Source organism: Haliaeetus albicilla, chromosome 12 (genome assembly GCF_947461875.1).
Source record: "Haliaeetus albicilla chromosome 12, bHalAlb1.1, whole genome shotgun sequence".
NCBI lineage: Eukaryota > Metazoa > Chordata > Aves > Accipitriformes > Accipitridae > Haliaeetus > Haliaeetus albicilla.
In genome coordinates this window covers 17,120,962-17,146,226 of record NC_091494.1, presented here as the reverse complement: position 1 = coordinate 17,146,226, position 25,265 = coordinate 17,120,962, and the positions used below count along the sequence as shown (strand labels likewise).

General features: G+C 41.6%; 2 protein-coding genes across 5 annotated transcripts; both read right to left on the bottom strand.

The window, feature by feature from the left end:
* Positions 1 to 144: 144 nt before the first annotated feature.
* Positions 145 to 12,815, bottom strand: SQOR (sulfide quinone oxidoreductase). 4 transcript variants are annotated; one of them, XM_069798315.1, is made up of 10 exons: positions 12,693 to 12,815; positions 7,847 to 8,098; positions 7,338 to 7,508; positions 6,756 to 6,809; positions 4,928 to 5,122; positions 3,797 to 4,006; positions 3,096 to 3,279; positions 2,128 to 2,195; positions 1,005 to 1,183; positions 145 to 609 (listed from the first exon to the last, which is right to left on the bottom strand). In XM_069798315.1, the coding sequence occupies exons 2-10, from the start codon at positions 8,078 to 8,080 to the stop codon at positions 552 to 554; spliced, it is 1,353 nt and encodes a 450-aa protein (XP_069654416.1). In that variant the 5' UTR covers positions 8,081 to 8,098; positions 12,693 to 12,815; the 3' UTR covers positions 145 to 551. The 4 variants fall into 4 exon arrangements, with proteins under 4 accessions (XP_069654416.1, XP_069654415.1, XP_009920132.1 ...); XM_069798314.1 differs by lacking the exon at positions 12,693 to 12,815 and adding an exon at positions 12,125 to 12,331; XM_009921830.2 differs by lacking the exon at positions 12,693 to 12,815 and adding an exon at positions 9,747 to 10,471.
* A 5,041-nt stretch (positions 12,816 to 17,856) lies between these two features.
* BLOC1S6 (biogenesis of lysosomal organelles complex 1 subunit 6) lies at positions 17,857 to 23,994 on the bottom strand. The gene is made up of 5 exons (XM_069798319.1): positions 23,716 to 23,994; positions 22,727 to 22,871; positions 21,568 to 21,655; positions 20,925 to 21,011; positions 17,857 to 20,149 (listed from the first exon to the last, which is right to left on the bottom strand). Exons 1-5 carry the CDS (start codon positions 23,786 to 23,788, stop codon positions 20,030 to 20,032), a joined length of 513 nt encoding a protein of 170 aa, XP_069654420.1. The 5' UTR covers positions 23,789 to 23,994; the 3' UTR covers positions 17,857 to 20,029.
* Positions 23,995 to 25,265: the final 1,271 nt, after the last annotated feature.

Below are 25,265 nucleotides of genomic sequence, written 5' to 3'. Positions count from 1 at the left end.
GCACAACTAGCTTATGTACATATACTGCTTTGGGTTCTTTCAATAACTTGCTTGAATTTCTATAATCTAATTAGGCAGTAAGTATGCTTCTTGACGCAGAAATTAGGATTGATTTTGCTTTTCAAAAAATGAGAGAACAATAGGAGCTTTTCAGGCCATTTTACTAGCATTGAATTATTCTGTTAAATCCAGTGCATGCATTGATTGTGGATGTAGACAATTCTGTTTAGAGTCAGGGAGAAAATTTTACATATACAACAGCTTTAAAATTATTGATTTCTCTAGAAGATTTCGATAGTGTTCTGTAGCTTAATGCACATTCAAACTCCTGTGTATGTACAGAAGTGGTTAAAGGCCTTGGTTTACATAGAACAGCAGTAAAAGAGCATATGAAGGCTTAATGACTCGCAAAAAATAGTGAATTTAGAAGAAAAGATTGATTTAAAAAAAAAATCAGTACTATATGGTCCAACAGGGAAGATACGCATGGATCCATTGTGAGACCAGTCCTTTTTCTTCAAAAGGGTTTGACCAACACTGAGAACCAGTAGTTACTTCAAGCCCAGATGCATTAGCTTCCTGACAGGAGCTGGTCCTCCCCAGTATCCCCTAGAAATGGAAAGAAGTTGCATGAAGTTTTCTGTATGTACTATTAAAGTAGGGTTTAGGGAGAGTGTTTTCGCCTTACTCCCATAAGAGACCATACTTGCTAAGAGATGAATGTTAGGGGTCCGTTTTGGAAAATTATCTTTGCTTCAGTGAGGTTTTCAATAGGGCAAGGGCTGCTCTTCTGTGCAATTCAACTCTATTCTGGTTGAACAAATGAACCCCTGTTAATAGCAAAGTGCGCCAAATCCTCAGAAAGTCCAGGTCTTAGTCATGACTAAGGATGCGCTTCATTTGCTCCTACTCATATTAAGGAACTAAGCCAGAACAGGTGTCTCTACCTGGCTTTTTTCTGAATGATCACAGCAGCTCTGCCTGCTCAGAATTTAAATACTTACTTAAGTAGTGCATTCCAATAGAGAAAAGGCATCATATCAGCTTTCATATGGTACATGGTTACTCTCTCCTTGCTCTGGTCAATGGGAAAGGTCTCCAAAGGCTGAGCATTGTAGTCAAATTCTGCCAGAATCACCTTGTTGTAGCCTGTTACTAGCGGGCAGGAAGTATATCCATCATACTGCAATGAAGAATACCCCCTTTTCATTAATCTGAATAAGGTGTAAATGCTGAGGTATTACAAGCCATATTGTTAATGTTCATGTTTCAAAATAAGTTACTGGGAGGTTTCTGTTTGTAGCATTAATACCAGGGAGTGTGGAAGGCTACTAAGCCAATTACGGTTTAATAACCATAATACTAAGCCATTTTATTTCGAACAGACTGTAGATTTGGTTAACAATGCTTAAATTAGAACTAACCTAGAACAAGAGGGCTTTGTGTCATTAATTGCTGGTTATTGTAACCAGCAGAATAGATGATCAGTAGATAAGGATGAGAGCTGGTGCTGGCTTTAACAGTCAGTATATAAATGGGATCTTGAATCTAGTTGTGAGAATTTCCAGAGGATTGCAGCAGTATGGATGATGATACTCAGGTTAGTAGCCCAAGGAATATTAGTTCAGAAGCCATATGTAAAATGAAAGCCAAGTCCCAAAGAGAAATTTGAACGTAGCTGTAGGCTTAACATCTTCTGTAGTACAAAACCTTCAATTTAACTCCTTAAAAGATCGTGTTCTGTACAGAGGAGGCATGTTTAACATTGTACAGGTCTATCAAGTTGGCAAGGGTTTTCCTGGAGTAGGGATTATACTAGTCAACGGTTTTACTGTAAAAGTCATCTGCATTAGTGAAGAACCCAGACTCATCAGCCTTTAAACTTCTTTCAACTCAGAAGTCAGGGAATTAAATAGATAGTATTTTTAATGGCAGTATAGAGAATATGAATTGTGCAACGAAATTACTATCATGATATACAGTATTTAGCCACTTAGCACCCCAACTGCTGATGCAAAGCCCTTCCTGCCTTCCAGTTCACATGGTTTAGCTGCTTGCAAGACATCCTGCATAACAATGCAAAAAACATTCAAGGTAACTTTTCTCTAAGATAAGATCTGTAGGTACCTTTTTAGTTGGCAACTGGTTCTTCATTACCAGGGAAATAGTTTTATCAAGCACTCCAGACTGGGCAGCTACATAAGAAAGAAAAAAAAAAGAAAAAAGAGAAAAAGTGTATTAAGGCTTTGTTTCAGGCAGCAATTATTGTCATCACTAGAGCAAACACTAGTAGCCAGGCATTTTGTTGGACAATTCAGCTGTAATTGAAGTTACAATGTCAAATCAGTTTGGGAAGTTTACAGTCCCAGCTAAGGAAAAAAAAAAAAAAATTGGAATAATGCTTTAGCCTCACTGTTTCCAACATGCTAAAGCTTAATGAAACTTGAGCTGTATGTTTTTAGCTTATGCCCACTCTCCTATCCTAAATTATACTTGCTCAGTCTTCCCAAACACTATGATTCTGGGACAGTGAAGTTTTGTTTCATTTTGAGTGCTGCAAGGAAAGTATTCTAGACCTATTTGCTGAACAGTTGACTATACCGTTCTTCAAGTTATGCCAATAACATACTGTATAGCCTTTCTTTTTTTCCACACTCTTAGTTGCTTTTTTTTCAGTTGTCAGACCATATGCCTAAAGTGGTTTTATATTGGACCCTATGCCTACAAGTACGGAACATGTGATCCTTCAGTAGTGACTTATCAGTTAGCTGACACATACACATGAGCTACTGAGATAGAGCAGAAAGTTTTGTTACTGAATGATGACGGAATGCAAGAGTATTACACTCATTTTATGCCATTCTGTGAACACAGAAAATAGCATTAGCTCATCTGTGAGGCATTTGGAACAAGAGAGCTGTGAGTTAATGGCATCAGCGTGGTCTGTAGCTAATTAGTTGGCCCAGGAGACTTACATCTTTTTGAAAGCTGGAAATAATTGAAGTCAAGACCTCAGAAGTAACAAACTAAACAAGAAGCTTACTGTCACTCTCAAACTTTTCATTACACACACAAACACACATGTGTAAGTTTACCTACGGCTGCAGCAGTTTTTGATGTTGGAAGGTTGGTGCAGTCTCCAATACCAAATACATTAGGATACTTTTTGTGTTGTAGAGTTTCCTTATCTACATCCACCCAGCCCACTTCATCTGAGACAGGACTGTTGATGAGTACATCAGGTGGCCCCATTGGGGGTGTGACATGAAGCATTTCATACTAGACAGAAAGAAAAGGCACTCAATGGCTAGTCTATCAGAGCAAGTCATACATACCTGTGTTGATATAAGGCAACAAGCACAGTGTGGAGAGGGGTTTTCTTGGTTGGTTTGGTGGTTGTGTTTAAAAAAAAACAAAACGAAACAAAACCAAGTATATAGAATGAAAATTTGCTCTCAAATTTGAAGTGTATCCTTCTGTTAACATGAACCTTATCAGATACCTCCATTTAGACTGGCATAAAAGCAATTTGCCTTCCTGCGTGTACATGGGAGACATTCCCAAATTACACTAACGAGGCATACAGGACTCTAGGCATGGTTTATGAAATACTTTTTTCCTTCTCTCCACCTTAGTTTCAAACTTTTTAACCTTCTGCTGAAGTTAGAGGTGGTACTCTAAGGAGGAAACAGCAGTATACAACGAAGCAAACATTATGTTATTGCAGTGTGGCAGTTATGTTACAGTATACGAGGAAAAGAAATAAAACCAAACTAGAGGTCTGAAAGCTCCTGACCTGATGAACTTCAGTCACTCCAGGTTTGTCCAAGTTTTCAAACACAGCTTCCTGCTTGTCTGCTCGAACTTCTACAAGGTTGCGCTTATAGTTAACAGTAATATTCCTTTCCTTTATTATTTCAAGCAATGCATCAGCATACTTCTTAACACCAAAAATGACACCAAGTGAAGTGTTGAACATTATGTTTGCTTTGGAACGTTTTCCTGTCTGCACAGAGAGATCAAATTAGCCTTTTCTACTAAGAAACTATGACAAGCTAGCAGAGACAAGAGAACTATGCTGCACTACTGAAGAGTTGACAGTACTATTAATGCAGTTCAACTATTAATGAAGTATTAACACTAGAACTCTTGACGTACAGCTATTTCACACCATGTTAGATGCTAGACAAGATAATCTTTGCCCTTTCTGAGTGAGGTACTGAAGACACCCCACACAAATTGCTAGTGAGAAGAGGTGGCTGCAGTTCACTGAGGAACTGCTGTATGCAGGTTAAGCACTTATAGCAGCTTAGCATTATATAGCTTTCTGAAACCCTCACTTCTATGCATTATTCAGATACTGGCCTAGTAGATAGCTCATGATACTTAAACACATATGAAGCCTGACACTTCCACTTGAAGTTGTCTTTTGTTTCCACTAAGCTTGCTTTAACAGCCTGGCTGAGACTCCTCCTCATGCCGAGAAAGTGCACCACAAGGGGGAAGCATAGGCACTTCTCAGAATAGCAGAAAGACAAATGGCAACAGGTATTAAGTACTTAAAGCAACAAGAATTACTTAATTCCAGCCAGCGTTATTTTAGCATACCACCTAAAGTTATAAATTAGGCTGAGAACAGTTGGATCTGTAGCTCACCAGAAGCAGGGTAAGCAGTTGTTTCCTTATGGATTCTGAATTCTACAAGTTTCTCCAGTATTGAATATATGCTAAATATTTATGTACAATTCAGTTAGCTTCACTTATTATACATTAATAATAGAAAAAGCAACTCGGTCACTTTAATTTAATAATCCTGAGTCACATTCCTCTCCTGCGGTTTTTGTTCTAAAGAGAATATGAACGCCTTAGAACAAGCCTTCCTTCCAACTGTGGGAACAAGCACTGGCAGAGAGAGTAGAATACTTACTTTCCTCCAGTAGGCCTCTGATAAATACATGATCTTCTGAGGAGCCCCTGCACACTTCACTGGTGTATTGGGAAAAGTGAAGATAGCATTTCCTTCGTTGAAATCTTGTAAAGCTTTCCATGTTTTCTCTACCGTATGAACTGAATAATTGGAACCTATTTTAGGGTGATGAAAACCCTCAGGCAAGCCTTTGATCTAAGAAAATGAAATTAAAGTACAGATGGCAAAAATTTTGTCATCATCACCAAGTATTAAATGTAGACTTGAAAAATAGCTATTTAAGAAGACTCTAGCAAAAAGAAAGCCCATACATACTTGCTAGTTGGCATTTTTGAAAATAAGCCTAGCAATCAAACATATTTCCATTAGAATTTAGTAGATGATTTAGTAGATGTAACATTTACTGAAATGACTCTGGTCTGCAACATCTGTCGCATAAGTGTTCAGTGCAGACCTAGATCCAAGTTTTTGTAGACTAGTGCATGAAATTCAGGGTAAGAATATATAAAGTCACTGCCACATCATCATAAGTAAAAATCATGTAAAAAAAAAAAAAGGTGTTATGAACATTTATAAGCTTAACGAAACTCTTCAGTAGTCGGATTACAGATACCTGTACTTCTTAGGGTTATTTTGTTTTAACTCGAACTGTCTCCAATAATTATTTCCCTACTACTCCTACTACGCCTGAGCATCTGCTTTTGAGAAAGGGAGTTGTCCCCATTTCAGAATAATGGATTGCAGAAGTTCTGTGAGAAAACAGACTCATGTTACATGCACTGCAATGTGTTTGGGACATTACAGTCCACACCAGGAAGTATACTGTTGGTGAAGACAAGTAAGAGAAACCATCCCTCTTTTCAAACTGGCCACTTTCATTTTAAAGCCATATGAATCTGTTACTATGAATTTTATTCACTACAGAGTAATAGTGATTAACTGTATCACATGGCTTCTACTTACTGAATACTGAATTTAGTTTTATCAGGTTGTACTGAAGAGAGATATATGAAGACTGAGAGGGTCACTGAACACAATGCAACTCTTCATTCCACAGACCTAACCACCAGAGTTTATCTGGTGTGACTATAGTTAACTAAGATGAATTCTTGGTTTCCAGATACCTTGGAAGCTTTTCAAAGAGATACTCAAATATATTATCAGGTACTACTACATCATATACAGGTCAGGTTAAAACCACAAGAACCAAATCACTCAAACATCTTGCCTTTGTGTTTTCCTCCTTCTACGTATCACTAGGCTCATTCTTGTGCCATAAAATGGTATTAACATTTTCCTCTGAGCACCACTGTATAAAGTGTACAGGAAGCCTAATAGATGGGAAGGACCCCAGGGCCTGTTTAAGCACAAGCATGGTAACCCAGCTGGTTCCTTTTGAAGTGCATCCTTCAAGAAAGGTGAGGGTGGGTCAAATTAATTCTGCAGGACAGATTTTACTGACTGCTGTGTATTCCTCACTTCTGTTTACATTAGAGATGCTCTGGACTACAGCCAGCATACCTTATTATTTCATTATTACAGACTGCCTTTAAGTTCTGGATTTAACTTGCTGCCCCATCTTCTGATACTGCCACAGAGATGGAACAAAGCTGTCTTAAAAGACCTTCCCAAGGGTAATTTGGGTTATTACATAGAGATCTGTGGAAGGAATAAAGTCATTAGGCTGTCTTCTGGCTCTTTAATTCGTATTAGCATTCAATATCTTGCAGTAAAAAAAGTGTACGGAAAAGCCATTTACTTTAGTGAATCACAAGGGTACGTAATGCCATTAAAACTAGTAAAAACATGGTAACTGTAAAACAAATACCTTTTCATAATGCAGACTAATCCCAAGAGCAATTATCAGATACTTGTAAGATACCTGTTGTGTAAGGGAAAAAAGTATTTTAGACAAAACCCAAACCCCAAAATTACCTCAAAGCAAATTTAAGTTGCCTGAGAGCTACAGAGTCATAAGGGAAGGACATGGAGGGTGCATTAGTAACGTAAATGTTAAGCTCTAAGAATAATTTATAGTTAAAATGCTAACTGCATTATGAGTTATACACACAGCCTTGCTATACATAAAACCAAGTGTCTGGAGCAAGATATTCTATCTTTTGTGTTCAGTTCACTATAAACAGGGAAAAGACTTATGATAATGATATTTTAAGTTGATGTTATTCTAACCTAGTTATCTACAACAAATTTTTATTAGGAACAGATTTTAGGATCAAGTACTTCTCATAAGACTAGGGGAATTTCCTGGCCTCCTAGATGCTGGAGGAAGGTCTTGCTCAATAGGCATTTCCAAGGGCATCTGCAGGAAATGGACAGACAACTCATGACATAGGATAAGAAACTAATAAGAATAACTTCTGTTTTGTTTGTTTGTTTTTTACATTATTACCTTAATATCATTCTCCAGCCAGACGCAGTTCTTATCTGGATCCAATGCTGTAACTCGAGATTTGATCCACTCAACACCTTTGGGCATTACACTTCCTGTTGGACGCGCAGAAGTTGCCAGCTGCTTTGCACCACCACCAACGAGGGTCCACAGTGGCTGATAGTAATGAGTCTGAAAGAAACGTTCAAATGGATGTTTAAGAACTGTTTAAAGGGACTTTAAGATGAAGGCACATCACTCCACATAGGAAGCAATGTGCTCTTAACATTGTGTTATTCTTAACAAAAGAAGCTGCATAATAAGAATTTTGCATGACAAAGCTGGAGGGATGCATGCACCTCTATCATGGAGCAACAAATTTCTTGCAAAGCCTTCTAAAAGATGGCTAGTTGGCTTCCTCTCCACGCTTAGAAACACGTGGGGTTGGAAAAGGGTGAGAATCAGACCAATCTGGTCACACCTGTAAAACGCTTGTTCTTTTCAACGCTTTACAGTCAAGGAAGACTTACCTTACTAGGCTCAACAACAGCCACGTTTCCTGCCCCCACTTTCCTCTTCATCCGAGCGCTCATGGTGATTCCACCAGCGCCTCCACCCAACACAAGTACTTCATAATAATCCTTGGCAGCACACCTGGCTGCTGTGTGTAAGCCGAAGGAGCTCATCTTCTGCATTCCCGGTTTCCGCAGCCGTACACCAGTACGGAGACAGGAACAGGAAGACACTACTCCAACTGCTGACATCTTTCAGTAAGTGGGAAGCTATAAGATAAGGAAAGGCACTAGTAACAATTACAGAATGTAGAATTTATATTTATTTATATGCCTGGATGAGTATTCAGGGCAAGGATTAGAACACTAAACCTTTGTTGCAGCTAAACCACTAATTTACAAATGCATTGTAATCAATTTGGGGGGGGTATATCATGGCCTCCACCAGGAAACTGAAATTTCATAGAACCAAATGAATTCTAACAAAACATAAGAACGTTTTCTGGTTATTGTGGCAGGAAAGTGTATCTGATCCTATAGCACAGCCAATGCATATTCTGTAACTCCAGCTATAATACTACAATCCTGGGGAGGAGTGCCACAAAAAGGAACAAGAATTTGCTAGGCGTTGTAGATCACTGAAATACTGAACAAGGTAGTTGTGTGAACATACTGAGTGCCTTTCCACTAACTGTAATGTGTCAGCCAAACACATCATTACATTTGTATTTTAATGTTAGGATGTACCAGCACAAACGCACACATCAGACATACCCCTTCTTGCTGCCTCGCAGGGATGCAAGCCATTAGGGTAAGCATGCCAAGTTCTATGGTGCTTTGAGCAAGGGCATGTGTATTAGTCTATTCTTGCAGGAGAAGTAGTGAGCCCTAAGCTTGATAGGAAAACAAAGTTCCGTGAAACAAGAGTTTACGTCTTCCTAGATGTGGAATCTTTGAGTATAGCCAAAACACTTAGTTCTCTATCCATGGTCACCTCTTAGCTTTTACATCAGCAAAGTAGCTGGAAAGAAAGGTCAGAAACCTACTTATCCTTGCTACAGCTGCACCCCGTCGCCTGACAAGCGAGAGCCAGAACCCTAAAGCGTGATATATCCCAACAACTGTAGCACTGGATTTGCAATTGTGTTACCTAGAAGACAGTCAGGGCTAACCCATGTTTCCCTCCCTCTGCTGGAGTGAACAAGAGCTTCTCCTGTTTTAAATCCATTGGTTTGCACATGCTGAATATCAGTTTTTAGCTTTTCAATGATAAAACAGGTATAAACTCATTTTAGTTCAGTTCCTTATTGCCACGTTGCCAATAAAGACTGAGTAAGCATTATAACAGCAACTTACGACAAGACTGTCCTATGTTCTATACCTGCTCCCTTTTGTTTAATTTCTTGAGTCATCAGGCAAGAACTCCAGCTTTTTCACTTTAAAAGGGTAGAACTCATTTATGGTATTTACAGGCGGGAGTTTGAAAACTAAACTAGAAACCTTCAATATTTTAAAGAAAATCTTCCAAGGTCAGCTTCAAAAATTCTCCAATTGAGATTCATTCTGCACCTTCATGTGCTATCCTCATCGCCGTGTACCCCAAATTCTTTATGAAGTCCCATTATTAATCCCTACAGTACAATTAATTTGGGACAGAGAGGGAAAATCTCAGAGGTGTCCACTGTAGAAACAATCATTTTGTTTTACAGGAAGTTTCCAAGATGCAGACATATTCTTCCCATCCCCTTCCCCATTCAAAATAAAAACACCCAACTCTAGAATAAGTTAGTTTCAAATAACTTAGTTTCACTTTAGAAGGCTGTTTATCATCTGTCTAGTGCAGGCAGTTATTTAAAGATGTGGAAAGACCACTCAAGCAAGGGGAGGAAGTTGTTCTAGCCCTAGAAATAAAAGTTACCCGATGGAGATGTGTCCTGCTTTCTCCAAGTCAGAGAGAGATGAATGGTGAAGAGTAAGTTTTGCAACTTCTGTTTGTGAAACAGTTTTAAGAGGGACATCCTGTTTCCGGAAGTTCATGAACACAGGATATTGCTTTGGGTTTTATTAAACACACAGAACAGGCACAGCGGCCTACTGGTTGACAACACACAGCATGTCTGGACCAAGAGAACAAGACTTCATTTTTGTAATGCTAACGAAGGAACAATTATCCTCTCTAACAAAACAGATTTTGAAGTAAGCATGCTTATAAGCACACACAAGATGTGTCTTAACTAAGAGCAGCCTAACTGATGAGAATGCAGTATTATGTTGCTTCGAAGTTGCTTCAAAGTATACAGAAATGAACAATCTGAAGTGTCATTTGTAGACAGCTGTTTTAAAAAGAACAGCAAAATTCTTCATATTAAACTCTCAAGTTAGCAGCTGTACGACTGAGTCAGTCAACAACACATCAGCCCTCTGCTTTGGACACTGGAGATAAAGGAACAGAGGAATTACAGAACAAAAATGAAGGTAAAGGGGAAAATTTGTAATTAGCCTCCTGAACTGAGCTGAAATTTTAAGCTAATATCCTCTTAAGAGATTGAGAAAACAAACCATAAAGAACTATCTTCATTAAGCTGTACTTAAAAAACAAATAAGTGACATTTCTACAAGCATCACTGAGGAAATGAATTGGTTACCAACTTTTTTTTTAAAACTTTTATTTAAAGAAGCACCTTGCTGAAAATAGGCTTATTAGGTAATGCATTACAATTTGATATTTTTGTGTATTCTAACCAATTCCAATCTCTATCCAAGAAAATAGCAGATTCAACAGAATAAGTGTGCCTCAGCCAGTTCTGTGCAGAACCCAAACCAGAGCAGCTGAAATCCACCTAACTGCATTCATTACACTTTTTGCTATAACCTACCATCCAGCCTACAAACAGGCTCAAAGTGTAAAAGTTATCTTTGGCTACAGTTCTCCACGTATTAATGGCCACAAGTAACTAAAATCAACCTCTATGCAATAAATACACGGACAACAAAAATACAATGCTGACAAATCACAAGAGAGTGGTTAATTACAAGCACCAAAATTCAACCTCTTCTCACATGCACTTATTAGGTCCACCAGCTGATCTAACATGGAAGGCACTTAGTCACAATTAATTCTGCAGTATTACCCACGTAGAGGAGGTATCACAGAACAGGTACATCCTCAGACCCAAGGGAGACACGCAGAATACCAACTGCTACAAGCCATTCTCTTGTCAGGTCTATAGATTCACATCCAGTAGACAAGCCTTGAGACACACAACTAGTGCCTAGAAGAAACATTTAACTGAACTGTGCCACAGAGGCACTGCGGACGACTACACGTTCTTCCTTTCTGGAGTATCTATCGCATGCTTAGCTCCCAAGACTGACTACTTCACTGAGCCTGTTTGTGAACAATCTGCTGCAGGGAGTGAGAACAAATGAAGCTGGAGAAGTCTTACTAGCAAGAGTAAAGATCATTGCAACTATCCTCTTAACAGTTGGCCACGGATTAGCAGTTCAAATACTCCACCCATGCACAAACACTCGGCAGCTCCAGTGTGCTAACACGGCAGGCAGCAGTTTTTCACCCCGCTGCAAAGCCTGCAGGCCGTGCCTATCGACCTCACGACAGCGGAACTGTTCCGGCCTCCGAGCCAGCCGCCCAGCGGGTCGAGGCGCACGGGTCTGGCTGTGGCCCGACTCGGACACCCCGCGGCACCAGGGGCAGCAAACACAGCCCTGGCAGGTGCTGCCTTTCGGTAAACCCAGCTCCGCACCCACGGTGAGGTACTGCGCACCTCGGCGCCTGCTGCTGCCGGGGTCGCCCCAGTTCTGAAGGGCAATGGCTGTGGGTGCCGCAAAGGACGCGCGAGGCCCCTGCTGCACCCCGCTTCTCCTCGCCCATCCCCGAGGCACCCCGTCCTGCAGGAAACCCCAAAGCAGGGGTGCTTCCCTCGGCCGCGCTCAGCCAGGCCACCGCTGCCGCCGCAGAGCCCGAAGCCCGCAGGCTGCCCCGCCGGGCACGGCCGGGCAGGGCCCTCCCGCCCCGGGGCCGAGGGCCGCCTCCCCCTTCGGCCCGCCCGCCCGCCTCGGGCGGCCTCGGCCCGGCTCGCCAGGGCGAACCCGGGACCTCCGCTCCCTCACGCCACGGCCGGCTCCCGCTGCCCCGCTCGCCAGGGCGAACCCGGGACCTCCGCTCCCTCACGGCTGGGCTGACCCCCCCGGCCCCGAGCGCCAGGGCGGCTCCCCGTCCTCCCCTCTCACGCCAGGGCGGGCCGGCCGGCCCCGAGCTGCGGCCCCCTCACTTGCCTGCCTGTTGCGCCGAGCGCTGAGGAGAAGGGCGGGGGAAAAGGACCGCGCCACCGCCCCGTGCGCGATAAACGCCGGGTCCTGTCAGCGGGAGCGGCGGGGCGGAGCTCGGCGGCGCCGGGTGCTGGCCGGCCGGCGGGCAAAGGCCGGGGTCCGGCCGGAGGGCAGGCGGGCCCGGCCCGGCCCGGCCCGGGCGCAGCAGCCGGTGGTCGTGAAGCTTGTTGGGCGCTGCGCCTCCGCGAGGTGCCGTGCCAGCCGGTGCTGCCAACTTCCAGTCGGATATCTGATCTCACTTCAAGATCCAAAACCCATTACCGCAGCTGCCAGCACTCAAAGGAAAGCTGAGCAGACTTCAGCACCACAGCAGCTTTGCCTGCGGGTTTGCGTTAATCTTTTTTCCCCCTAAATGTCCTTCTGTCTTCAAACCAACTGCTCTTGCAGCTTGCTCTCTCAAAAATCAGACCTGAGCCTGGAATCCCACCACGTTAAAAAAAAATACATAAAATATTAAGAAAGAAAGGTAAGTCAAACTATTAGAGTCCTAAGCTGAAATCAGGGTGCAACTCACCTGTATGCATGGAGAAAGAGGATCCTTCCAGCTGAAGTACAAGCAGAGAGCAGGGCTGCCATCTCTTGTTTCTATCCAGCTAACTGCAACCCACTGCTGAGCCAAGCTTTAAAATGTTTTTCCCCGAAAACTTTATAGGGCCTTTTGATTTACGGCATGGTGACAGCGTGAAGTAATAACAGCTGTTAATCCACTAAGCCATGTTTGTCAAGCCAAAAAAAGTCATGCGAAGATCAGCACCAAGAGTAACATACACAGACAAAATTACTTGTGCCAACTCACATGCATCAAGCAACCAACAGCTCCAAACCATGTGTCAGGCCATTTCCTTCTCAGGCTCAACCTTCCTCTCTTGGCACAAAGCTGCTGCACAGGCAAAACTACTCAGCTGATACACAGCCAACTATGGAAAGCTATAAAGAAGGGGGGAAAGGCGTTCAGGAGTTAAATGGGAAGATACCACAAGGCTCTTCCATTGTCTGCATGCAACTGAGAAGCAGAAGGGAACAAGACATTCTGCAGGGTGCCCATCTAAAAAGTAGTACCTGTGTCAGTCCCCTGGCGCATCCAGGCACGCACACTGCAATCATGTCCTGCGCTTCCGAACAAGAACAGTTTCTCTGTCCCAGCTCCACAGCTGTCATTCGTTCAGCTCAAGTGGATTACCACTCCTCATGGCCAGCCAGTGGCAAGCTGGCTAATACTCTTAGCTTGCTGTGCCACTTGCCCTATGCTTTGTGTTACTTTCAGCTTCTGTTTATAGAAAAGAACCTTCAGTTGCTTTTCTCAGCTTACAGCTGAAGGCCAATAATTGTAAAGTCAAGCCTGACAATTTACCTCTGTTCTGACAGACGCTCCCTGCCAGGTACAGAGGTTGCTGGAGATGAGGCCACAGTACCTAACACCTGAATTAGAACAACTCATTTTGCCTGCTTGTAAAAACCCACACTGTCAGTGACTGTTCTCACAAAAAATACACAAAGAAGCAGGTTTAGCCAAAAGATATCATTAATTTTGACAGGATACAAGTTACCCTTTCAGAGGAACTTCTCAGTATTTAGTAGTCCCATACAGGCATATGAGGTTTCTGTAAATGCTTTCCACAGCTATGTAGAACCAGCTACACCAGGCTAAAATGTGTAAACATAAAAGAAAGGAAGCCCAAAGTCAAAAGGCCTCTGAAACAAACTATTTTTTCCTGTTGCTTGCATAAGACTTGGCACATCTAATAGTCGCTCCACAGAAGATCTGCACAACATTCTACACAAAAGCACTGTCACATAAACCCTCCCTCCCAATTTTTGTCAAATGCCTTCTCTTTTCTCACTTCTGAATGCATCTGAAAACAAAACCCTAATACATGTGCTTCTGTAAGTTTTGAAACAAACTTTGACTCCAATCCTAAATCTGGACCCCTGCCAACCCCTGATCTAAACTCAGCTGCATATTTAGCTGGCACCAGCCTAGAAGTCCCACCTAGATCCACTTAGCATAGGTCACTCACTTCAGGCTGACCTAAACCAAAAACACAACAACTACAGTACCTGTAACCTAATGACCACCAATACTTCGATATCTGAACTTTATCAGGTTACCTATAAGCAACAACCCTAAACCTTAATCCAGTGGTCCTTTTCTATAGACAGAAAAATAGCAAAATAATTAAATTTGAATTAAAAAACCCCAAACACTTACTAGATCAATAATTAATAATAAATAAATGACCTCTGATAACAGTGCATTCCCATGTAGAGGCAAAGGCTCAATTTTCAGAGCTGCTGAACACCTACATTTTCACAGATTTTAATGGACAGAAAATGTACTGGGAGAAGACACAATCAGTGTCTTTAAAAATACAACACAGAGATTAGACATCTTTGTTAATAAGAGTGACTTCTTGCAAGAGAAAAAAACTCATAGTTTACAGTCACATGTTTTAAAACACCCAGACTGCTCATTTTTCTAATTTCTAAGAGCTTCCTGACTTCCTGTTCCCAGCTGCCCTGGTATAGTCAAAGTACAGCCTTTTTTCCACATTTTTTGTTCTAAGAGACAGCTTAATCTTTTTTTTTTTTTTTTTTTAACATATATATTTAGGATTGTCTTCAAATATTAAAATACTTTCTTTATGCTCTCGTGCATATTTCCCCACAGACTTCTTACAGAGATAGTCTGCAATTTTAATAAAGAACTTACTTAAATGAATACCTTAACTTCGAAACAGAACACATAAACCAAACATGAAGAAATTACTCGCCTGTAGCACAGAGCCCTCCTGCAGCTGCAGAGAGTGCTACCTAACCCTCTTGCAACAGCAAAGTCCAGGCAGGACAAGAGGGTGGAAGCTGCTCTGTGAGGGCTGGGCACATGCTGCCTGGTTGCACGCCTTCTCAGAGCCACCAGGACCCCAGGGTGGCTGTGTGGAAGCTATGGGTAACACTCCCTGCTCACCAGGCAACTGGGCTTTCCTGGGAAGCCCAGCGCATGCACCTCCTGGCCTGTTAATTATACTGACCCCTCCACAGGACAACATCTCCATGTCTGTCTACGCTTAGACTGCGAGTTCTCCAGGATGGGGATTATTCTTCCATGGAAAGTGCCTACCTGACAGTGAGCACAATCTCAAATGAATTCTAGTAACACTGGGTAATGTAGAAGAAAAGCAGTTATTTCCTCACATCATCTTTGATATTTTTTCTTGGAGATATTCTTCTCCTGGCATACCTCTAAATCATAGCATCTGTAAGGCTAACAAAAAATAAGCAGTAGTAAAAGCAAAAAAAAGTAGAAGCAAAACAGAGTAAGAAATACATTCTCATGCATAATTTACCAAAATTCTACACAATTTTAAAGACTGGAAAACTAGCAACTTCAGTTGAGTGCTGAAGGGGTGAAACATTGGTTTCAGGTAGTGGGGTGGCAAAGAGTTCATATTAATTGTTCTATTATTACTCTGGCAGGCTGTATTTACATGGGAGGATATTACTCTTTACATGAGTTCCAAGTGACAGAAGAAAAGTCTTGCTTATCAAGGCAATAAACTTTATTGCTAATTTACAGATACAGTGCTTTCCTGACCAGTACATGTAGAGATGATCCTGCTTTCACGGTAGCGCTAGGATGTATTTTCACTGCAACACATGAAACAAAATAGATCGGCCTTATCTTTTGTCTTACATCTCGGTGTGAATGACAGTGCAAAATTAATTACTTCTGTGAATTACTGCTTTAGAGACTACTGCCTTTGCATGGGTACAAATTTTGAAATTATTCTTCATCAAGCTTTAAATTATGTGCTTCATTAAGCTGCAAGTTTGTCAAAGCTTAATAAATTTGTTGCAACTTTTCCAGTGGCCATGCAGGGTGTTCCATTTCCTTTCTTAAACCCCATGGCTTGACATCACCGACAGATAGACAGGAGCAAAACCAAGAAGGAAATATTGAGTTACCAGGTATGGCCAACATCTGTGCTTTAAAGCTATGCAAGACTTCATGATTATGGACTTGAGTTAATCATAACCTCCCAGATCTGCAGTTGCCAACAGTTACTGCCTGGAGGAAAACAGTTAAAATTCTCCACACCAGCACTGTTGTGACACTGTCAGGTACCAGTAACAGAGCTGTTCTTTCCATCAGTTTTAGTTTGATCACCTACATAGAGAATATTTGAGAAAACTAAACTCATCACACCATAAGAGTTCTTGGCTGCACTGGTATCACAAAGGGATGGTTTGAAGACATAAATTGGTGATGGTGGGGATGTGACTGTCCAGTTTTGGTGCCCGTTTTTCTACAAATCACTTTGCCAAGGACTGAGAAAAGTAAAGTAAGTACAAGTGTACTTCAAATTACTGGAAAGAAACAATATTTGTGCCAAAACCAACTGTTTACTTCAACTTAAGCTTACACTTTGATTTAAAAATAAATAAATGAATAAATAAATAAATCAAATCATCTTTGCTACCTTCACATGCTTCCTTACTAAGAAACTTAGTGCATACTGTTTTGCCTAGCATGAATAGCCGTATTAATATTTATGCTGCTACAGTCTGTATTCTTAGAGATTTACATCACTAACTCCAAGTCCTGCAAAGGTTTTAGCAGTAATTTAGTTATATTCATACAACTAATCCAACAAAGATCAAATAACCAATCAGATTTAATGAGACTTAAAAAAAATTGACCCCTACAAGGTAAAGCATTAAAGCGCCAAGCTCAGAATTAAAATAAAGAACAGCCAGCAGTGTTGCAAAGCAAGCAGTAGGTAGCAGAAGTGTCTACTGAAGCATAATTTGGAATAAACCAGCCAGAGAACTCTCTCAGCTGCTAGAATCTCAACAGAACAGCTATAGAAACAACCTTTACATCATTATTTATGCTATTATCACTTAGGTTACAGCACACAGAATAAAACAAGATAAAATAATTCTGTAGCCATTTTGCAAAAGGAAACAGATATTTGTCTTATGAGCATGGCAAAACTACCACTATTAGTGAAAAAGCCAGATTTCACTGGATTAAAAATCAGCTCACATAAAGCTGTATGGCTATAGGTGGGGGAACCCAAATTAAGCATCCAGGTTAACAACAGCAAAGATAAAAGCATGGGAAACCAAGATTCCCCAGTTAGCAATGGTAATTCCTGAATTTGTAGAATCTTACAAAATAAAAATTCAAAGAGTTATTGCACAGTTAAGCATCTTACTTCTGCTGCTATAACTTGATAGTTTAAAAACAAGTGAGTACACTGGGTATGAAACAGTAAAAAAACCCACTGTTTTAAAGTTGTCATTTTATCTATTTCTAAAAAACATGCAGCTAGCTGCACCTCCATGTGGATGGAATAAAAAGTCAGGAAGAAAATGTCTAACGCTACCACATTTATCTACTTGATCAGGAATTCTTTATAAAATCAAGCAAGACTAAACATATACAGTAATAGAATTACTCTAGCTGTGCATATTAATGCAAGCATACAATTTTAGATGCCAGTATCATTAAATTAATCCAATGCAGCATTTACTTTTTATGCATTAAGATGCAAGAGGAGTATTTGGAAGAACAACATCCTATGGAGATAATGAATTGTAGTTGTGACTGAAATAAGTTAAGAACTTATTAATTAAAAAAAAAGTTGCATAAACTGACCAAACTTCCCCCTATATATGTTAATTCATTTTTTCCCCTTTATTACAGAAAGGTCATTTAGTATAATTGGTTCCTTATTCATACAAAACCAAGATTTTCCTACAATTTTATGGGAAAAGCTATAATTACATTTTACATACGTCTATGTGATTCCTCAGGCAAGCACTGCAAGCTTTTATTCATTTGATCAGAAATTATTCCAAAGAAACACTGAAATATGCAATTGCAAAAGCATCAATTTCTAAGCATAGAATTCTGTATTTTCAGTAAAAGTAGCCATGATTTTTGAAGCAAAACAAAAAAAAAAAACCCACAGTTCTTCACAGAAAGAGACCACAACTTGAAACTCTACACTGGATTCTAGATGAGGGAACACAAATCAAGAAATACCACAGGAATTTAATCCTGATTTGGATACTGAGGCATCTAGTTTCATGCTATACTTTAATAAGAATTGTTTAAATTCCCAGAATCTAATTTTGAGATTACATTACAAAATAAAATATTTAAACAAAATCTAGTTATGTACATTCTGCTCCAAAAATGGACTGTGGAAATTCTTTACATTTCTCTTAGAAATACATACAAACCACAGCACAGGTCAACAATCCACCGGCAATTAACAGGCACAAGTCAACTTAAAGGAAAAATACCTGTGGAAAGTTTTTATCTATTACTGCTTCAGTAACAGCATTTCAGTGTCTTTTCAGACTACTTCAAGTAGTTTGTTCTCCTTGCCCCAAAACATTATCCCAGTTTACCTTGCATGTTGGATGATTACTCGTTAGAGTACATCTTTCACAGAAAAAGATGACAAATGTTAAGAACAGGAAAGTAGTTCAGAAAATTACAATACAGAAGAGTCCAGGCAGGTGCACACTGTGTAAGTCATCTAAAATGGAAGAAAAAGTAAAATTGATTGTGCCCCTCTGATACCTTACCATACATATTTTATGGAAAACTTTACATTGCTTACCCTTCATCTTACTTCAAAACACACCACTTACATTACTACTTAAAAAATAACATAGATATAAAATAACTAGTTTGTTAAAGCTCTTTTACCAGTCTAGACAACATGTACATTCATTTGAATGGGAGTTCACACCAAGTGCTGCAAGAAAGCATTTACATTCAGAGAAATGGATATCAACCTCCATTCCACATTTATCATCAGTATACACTAATAATCATCAATTTGGGTGAGGACAGCACAACAAAAATTCTCTTACATAAACCCAAAGTGCAAATAAATCATTTGTTAAGGAAAAAAATGTAGTAGTTTTTCCTACAGGTAACTGAATTTCACATGAAGGGGAAATTGTTTAGTTTTGGTTGTGTTTTATTTTGTCACACAAAATGAAGAAACTACAGCTTCTAATTCCAAAGAAATCTGCTTTGACCACACAGTCTTCCTGCTGAACCATTACAGGAGCAACAGTTCCCTCATTTGACTCAAATATTTGGGGAAGCACAAATTCATTAGTCTTTGCACTGTGCACACATCAATTTTGAGAATCTTTAGTGTTCTTCTTCCAATTCAGCTGGGAACTTATTCGAAAGTTACATTAAAACTGTTGTTAAAGTTACTTGATGACAAAAAAATAAGACTGCTGCAATAAAGTGAGCTTTCAGGCAAATACACTGGAAGTTTCTTCAGTTCATTAGAGATGGACCAAACTAAGGCTGCACAAAAAGTCAGTATTTATGAACCAGGCCATCAAAAAAAGATCCCAACTGCCTGAATCAAAGCAGTTTCGGTGAAATAGGTGGCCACTGAAGTCCAGTGATGAGAACTGAACTTCTAACTAGTATTCTGTATTTTGTCTGAAAAACATGTATGCCAGTCACCAAATATCTCTCAGAATTCTAAACACCAGAAGAACAGATGAAAAAAATGGATAGGTATTTAAAACTGTGATGCCTAAGTTCTCCTATATACATATATATAAAAATTAACTTACATTATAATAATATCAAACTGCATAGCATTACAAAAGAAGGCAACTTGAATGGCTGAAATGAAAAAATTTGAATGTTACCAACGCTATTATTACCATTTTGGAATTTACAGTATCAGAGAGTAGACTGTTGCTAGTAAAAGCTATAGCCTAGTTTAAGCAAAGTCTGCCTTAATCCCAGAGAATGCAGGAATGATTAATTCGGACAAGTTGTTGCATGCTCTGCTTTCACGTCCTCCTAGCAGGTTTTGCTGTTAACTGCTTCTCTCTTTCAAGTTCCTTCTCACGTTGCTGTTCTCTTTCTAGTTCTTCCTTCTGCCTCTTTTGTTGCAGCTTAAGTGCTCTTTTCTAAAGAGAAAAGACAAGAAAATAAGGAAGTTTTATAGCTGTTTTTAAGTTGGAGCTACCAACAAAATCCCTCCCATTCTCTTATCTTCTCCAATTCACCCTGCTCATGACTGAATGCTGCATAAACTGTTCATTTTTTCTTCTTCCCTCCCACTTGCATCTTACCATTCAGAAATGGCAAGTCTGTGATCTACACAGGGAAAATACAAACTGGATTCCCTTCAGTCTCACTAAAAGTCATCCTTCGTGTGTACCAGACAAGGTGCATACTATGCAATTTATTGCCTCCAAGAGAAAATCCTTTTGTTGAACATACTGAAGGACTGGTCTTGCCAGAATGCAACCAGAGACTGCCTATATAGCATGAAGTCAGTAAACGTATGCCACTGTTCATGTTACATTAAATAGAAGAAATGCTTACATTTATGACAATCTAGTTTTCATTAAAAAGGCACAGAAACTGAAACAACAGAGAGAACTAGTTGGAATGGAGTGGATTAAGCGACAGAAGAAAGCATGATTCTTATAGCACCTAAACATGATGATGACACTGAGATTTGCTAGTAGTTCAGATGCATAAGTTGCTTGAGCACAGATAGAAGTGGAAGTTTGAAAACATACATGGCTTGGTGCTACTGAAAACATCCATTTAAGATAAGGACTGAAGATTCTATTTTAATCAGAACTTCCAGCATGCATCCAAAATAAAAGTTGGAAGTCAATAATACATAATTAAATATCTATGTTGGAAAGTAAAAATACTTATCCCACTCACTTTTAACTTTGATGTCTTCTCATGGAGCATCATCATTTCATTTCTAATATTCACTAACTTGTTGTGATAGTGTTTAGCTTCTGAAAACTTAAAAAACATAACTGTTAAAGCAGCGACTGTCAAGTTTGAACAGTTGTTTTCTACAGCTACACAACAAAACAGCCATCAAAAACAGTGATTACCGGAACAATTTGATAATGGATTAAACATGTTCAACATATTACATGTATTAATATAGAACACTACCATATCTCAACAGATACACCCAGTAATCTACTGAATTATGATTTATTAAACAGAATAAAAATATTACCATTTTATGCACCATATATCAGTGTTTGACGCACCCTTCCTGCTAGCCTGGAGAAGGTGCACACAGCTCATGTTGGAGCCTCAGTCCTGCCGAAAAATGGCATACATTTGCTTTGGCTACTGGTTTTGAACAACTAGGCTTACTACCACTGAGCCTGCTGTTTTTTCCCAGTGCCCTTCCTATTTAAGGGAAATATGCTGGTTCTGCACCCTCTCCAGCAACAATTTGTCCCAAATATCTGAACTGGTTGGTTCTCTTTCTGTAGGTCATTGAGAACAAGGAAAAAACTCTACACTAATAGAGATTTAAGAAGGCATTATTAGTACTTACCAAAGCATTGATATCAAGAATGGAGTTACACTCTTTGAATTTTGAAATTTCTTGTTCTAATGTTTCTAGTAATACCACTTGGTTCTGTCTGAAACAAAAAAAGATGCATAAAACCAAAGTAATGCAGCACATATGCTTTTCAACCAGCCCTTTATATAAATACTACTTTTGATTGTAACAATATACATACATGCTTCCCAATATCAGATTCCTCTTATGCATTGCTAGGTGATTTCAATAAAGACACGAGTAAATTGTTTTAGAAAAATCCCAGCTGAGTACAGACAAATTCAGCATGCATCATACAGCATGGATATTCAGGATGACTATCCAAAAACCCTGAACAGGCATTCTGCAGGCTGCAGTGAGTAAACACCTCAGGTTGAATGAAGGGGAAAACAATTAACTCTTGACTTTCCACTCAGGTGCCTCTACGTCACACTGCAGGACTAAGTTATTTCTGTATAGAACTTGCATGGATCCTCGGTGCTTATTAAGGATCCTCCATCCCACACAAATCAGCTAAAGCCTTTCCAGACACAGGCTGTCCTTGGCAGCAGCGTGACCGTATCATGCATCATGAAACCCAAACCAATGTACCCTGCAAAACCTGAGACGGATCTGTGTAAAGCCCTTTTCAGTATCTCTGCATCCATGGCAGATCCAGCCTGCATTTGAAATAAACTATTCTCAGTTATCAGTGAGATGCCAATGTACAAAGAATTCTTATCTGTTTACCTCCTTAATTATATTTTGAGTGTTATCTTTCACAACACAATTTAGAGACTGGACAACAAACTACAAGCTGCCCTGAATATGAACTGCATCTCTGCAAGCAAAATAAATCCAGCTTTCAGCAGACTTTCCACTACAGAAGTGAACAAGCATTTAAGAAATCTACATGTCTTCTGCTATACCTGGCTTAGGGGATTTTAGCGTTCTAGTGTTATACATTCTTCAGTCAAAGTTCCGATAGGCTATATCACAGCTTATACACCCCCAAGTACTCCTGCAAATCACTTAGCTATTCAGGGTGCTATAGTCAGAACACAGAAATGCTACAATAAACTATATTCCAGTTAAGGGTAACTAGAACATTATCCTGAAAGAAGTGGCAAAGCATGCACACATAAGAAGTTGGGGTTAAAAATTTACTTACGTAAGTTCCTGTAGTGCTGATTTTGATCGCTGAAGATCAGGCAGATAATGAGAAATCAATCCTTCAGTTAGCTGCTCCACAGCCTTCTCATCTATTAAAGGCAGATCTTCTACTACTCCTTCATCTGGAGATGCATCACTAAGACCTACACCAAAGAATAGCAAGGTTGGATGTGACAGGTCAGCACGCACTTCAGGTTTCACCTAGGGCAACTATACTTTCCTGTGTAAAAACTAAAAGCATTTCAACAATGAAATTATAATTCTTTGCACTTTATTAACTAAACAGCGCTTCCTTTTTCTTTCCCCTCTTTATCCCTCCCTTATTCCCAGTCCTGTATCATGAGCTTCCTGGTGGAACAGTTTTATCTGAACACAAGCACAACAGAGAGCGGGAACTAGAGTAGTCTAAAGACACCTTATAAAAAAAAGAAAATTCCACGTACTCCAGTCTATTGAGGAAAAAAAAGGGGCAATATCAGTTGTTCTGGCTATGCATCAAGAATACCTGAACATTAACACACTCCCACCCTTTGGTTTCAAAGTTCGAGAAAAAAACTAGGCCCACCAAATAAAGGTCTTAGCCTGTTACCCAAAACATATGAAGAACTCATTAAAACAGCACACGCCGAACTCTGAAAGTTTGCAAGAGTTAGTTAACAGCTACTGTAAATTTCATACGGGCAAGCTGTGATTATTTATTGCGTGCAGAGCTCTCGGAAGACAGACGACTTTAATCTACAAGCCACACCGCGTGGGAGAAAACGACGACAGCGGCTCGCATTTCGTTTCCGAGCGAACCCAGCCGTAAGACCTTTGACCGCCCTCCCCGGGGACGGGCGCCGGAGCCAAAGCCCGGTCCCACGGCGGCGTGCCCCGCTCCCCGCGGGCGCTCAGCTCTGACCGGGGCCGGGGGCGGCCCCGGCCCAAGCCCCCTCCTCGGACCTCGCTGCACCCGCCTTCCGCCCAGCCCGGCCGCCCCTCACGTACCCAGCCAGCGCTCGGGGCTGGCCGCGGCCGCCGCCGCCGTCTCCCTCTCCTCGGGCCGCTCCGCGACGCTCATCGCTGCCGCTCCCCGCGACGCCCCTCTCGCAGGGCAGGAGGCCGCCCGGGGCGGAGTCCGGGACCGCGGCGGAAGGCGGCGGGGGCCCAGCTGCCCTCACCGAGCGGGGCGGCACGGCACCGGCCGCCCCAGGCCCCAGCGTCTCACCATAGAGCCGCCTCAGCGCCCACCTGGCTAGAAGGGCCGCCGCGCCGGATGCGGAAAGCACGTCGTGAGTGACGGTCCCAGCCCCGGCGGCGGGGCGGGGCGGTGTCGCCGATCGCGGCGCCGGTCCGCTCCCCTCCGCGGAGCTCAGGGCCACCCCGGACTGCCCCGGGGCGGCGCGACAGGCCGCGTGGTCCCGGGAGGAGCCGCCGGGGCCGGGGCCGGGGCCCGGGCCCAGCAACACGGGCGGCCGCCTGTGTTGCAGCTAGAGCCGTACGGGGGGGCGAGGCGGGAGGCGGTGGGGGGTACGGGGCAGCGGGGCCCAGGGCGCAATTCGCCCGCGGAGGCAGGGTTAGCTTCGGCGTCGGGTCGCCCTTAGCGGTGCCCGTGCCGCCGCAGGCATGCTCCTGTGAGGCTGTACCTGCTCTGCGGGACCTACGGGAGCAGCTCCTTCGCCTTGGGAAGGCGGGCCGGCGGCCTGCCGGTAGCTGGTGGTACCGGGCGGGAGCGGCGGCGGGCGGACGGGCGGGCAGCTGGGGTTTTCGGCTCTCTGCGAAGGCTGGCTCCCCGGCTGCTTGGGTGCGAGGGGCTGACAAAGGCGGAGGTAATAGCGGCAAGGAGTAATTCGGTCAGCAGCGGGCAACGCATTCACGGTACTGGGGAATAACTGCTTTCGGGCAGAAGGAACGCACGGCAGAATTCAGGGAGTTGTGTCTCCAAGGGAAAACAAACAACTAAAATCACTGCAAGGTGGTCTTTCTATGGGACATGCTTTCTCCTGTACTTAATAAATCTGTATTTTATTCTCCAGAAATCATGCAGGTTATTCACAACTTGTAGCTTTTGTTCCGTAGGAAATAAGGCTCTGAGGGCTAGTTTATGGGTATGTATCTGTCTCTGCATCTCCCCCAACAGTCTTTAAGAGTAATAATAACTTGCAAGTGTATATTTTTAAATTTTTTAATGAAAAAACACCTTTATACAGTATGGTAGGATTTACAGGTCTTTTTCTCTTTTATCTGTAAAGGTCTTTTCAGGAAAGGCAGGCACAACTATGGAATGAAACTAATGAACGAAGTACTCTGAAAGTGTTTGAAACCAATATTTCCGTAAAACCCCAAACATTCCAGATTGAATTAAATTCAGGTAGTCCCACTAATGCTTTTCAGAAAGAGTCCGTGGCAAAAACCAGACTTTTGAGATCACGGAATCATAGAATGGTTTGGGTTTGAAGGGATGTTAAAGATCACCTAGTTCCAACCCCCTGCCATGGGCAGGGACACCTTCCACTAGACCACGTTGCTCAAAGCCCCATCCAACCTGGCCTTGAACA

Bases quoted from the DNA above. Each gene is read 5' to 3' on its own strand.
- SQOR (XM_069798315.1), bottom strand. From the start codon at position 8,080: ATGTCAGCAGTTGGAGTAGTGTCTTCCTGTTCCTGTCTCCGTACTGGT. The intron at 6,810-7,337 runs GTAATAATGTAA...CTTACACAACAG, and splicing joins GGCTGGAGAATGATATTAAG to GTATCTTACAAGTATCTGAT. The intron at 2,196-3,095 runs GTAAACTTACAC...TTTCTTATGTAG, and splicing joins AAAAACTGCTGCAGCCGTAG to CTGCCCAGTCTGGAGTGCTT.
- BLOC1S6 (XM_069798319.1), bottom strand. From the start codon at position 23,788: ATGAGCGTCGCGGAGCGGCCCGAGGAGAGGGAGACGGCGGCGGCGGCC. The intron at 21,012-21,567 runs GTAAGTACTAAT...ATGTTTTTTAAG, and splicing joins TTCTTGATATCAATGCTTTG to TTTTCAGAAGCTAAACACTA. The intron at 20,150-20,924 runs GTGAGTGGGATA...TTTTCTCTTTAG, and splicing joins AGAAGACATCAAAGTTAAAA to AAAAGAGCACTTAAGCTGCA.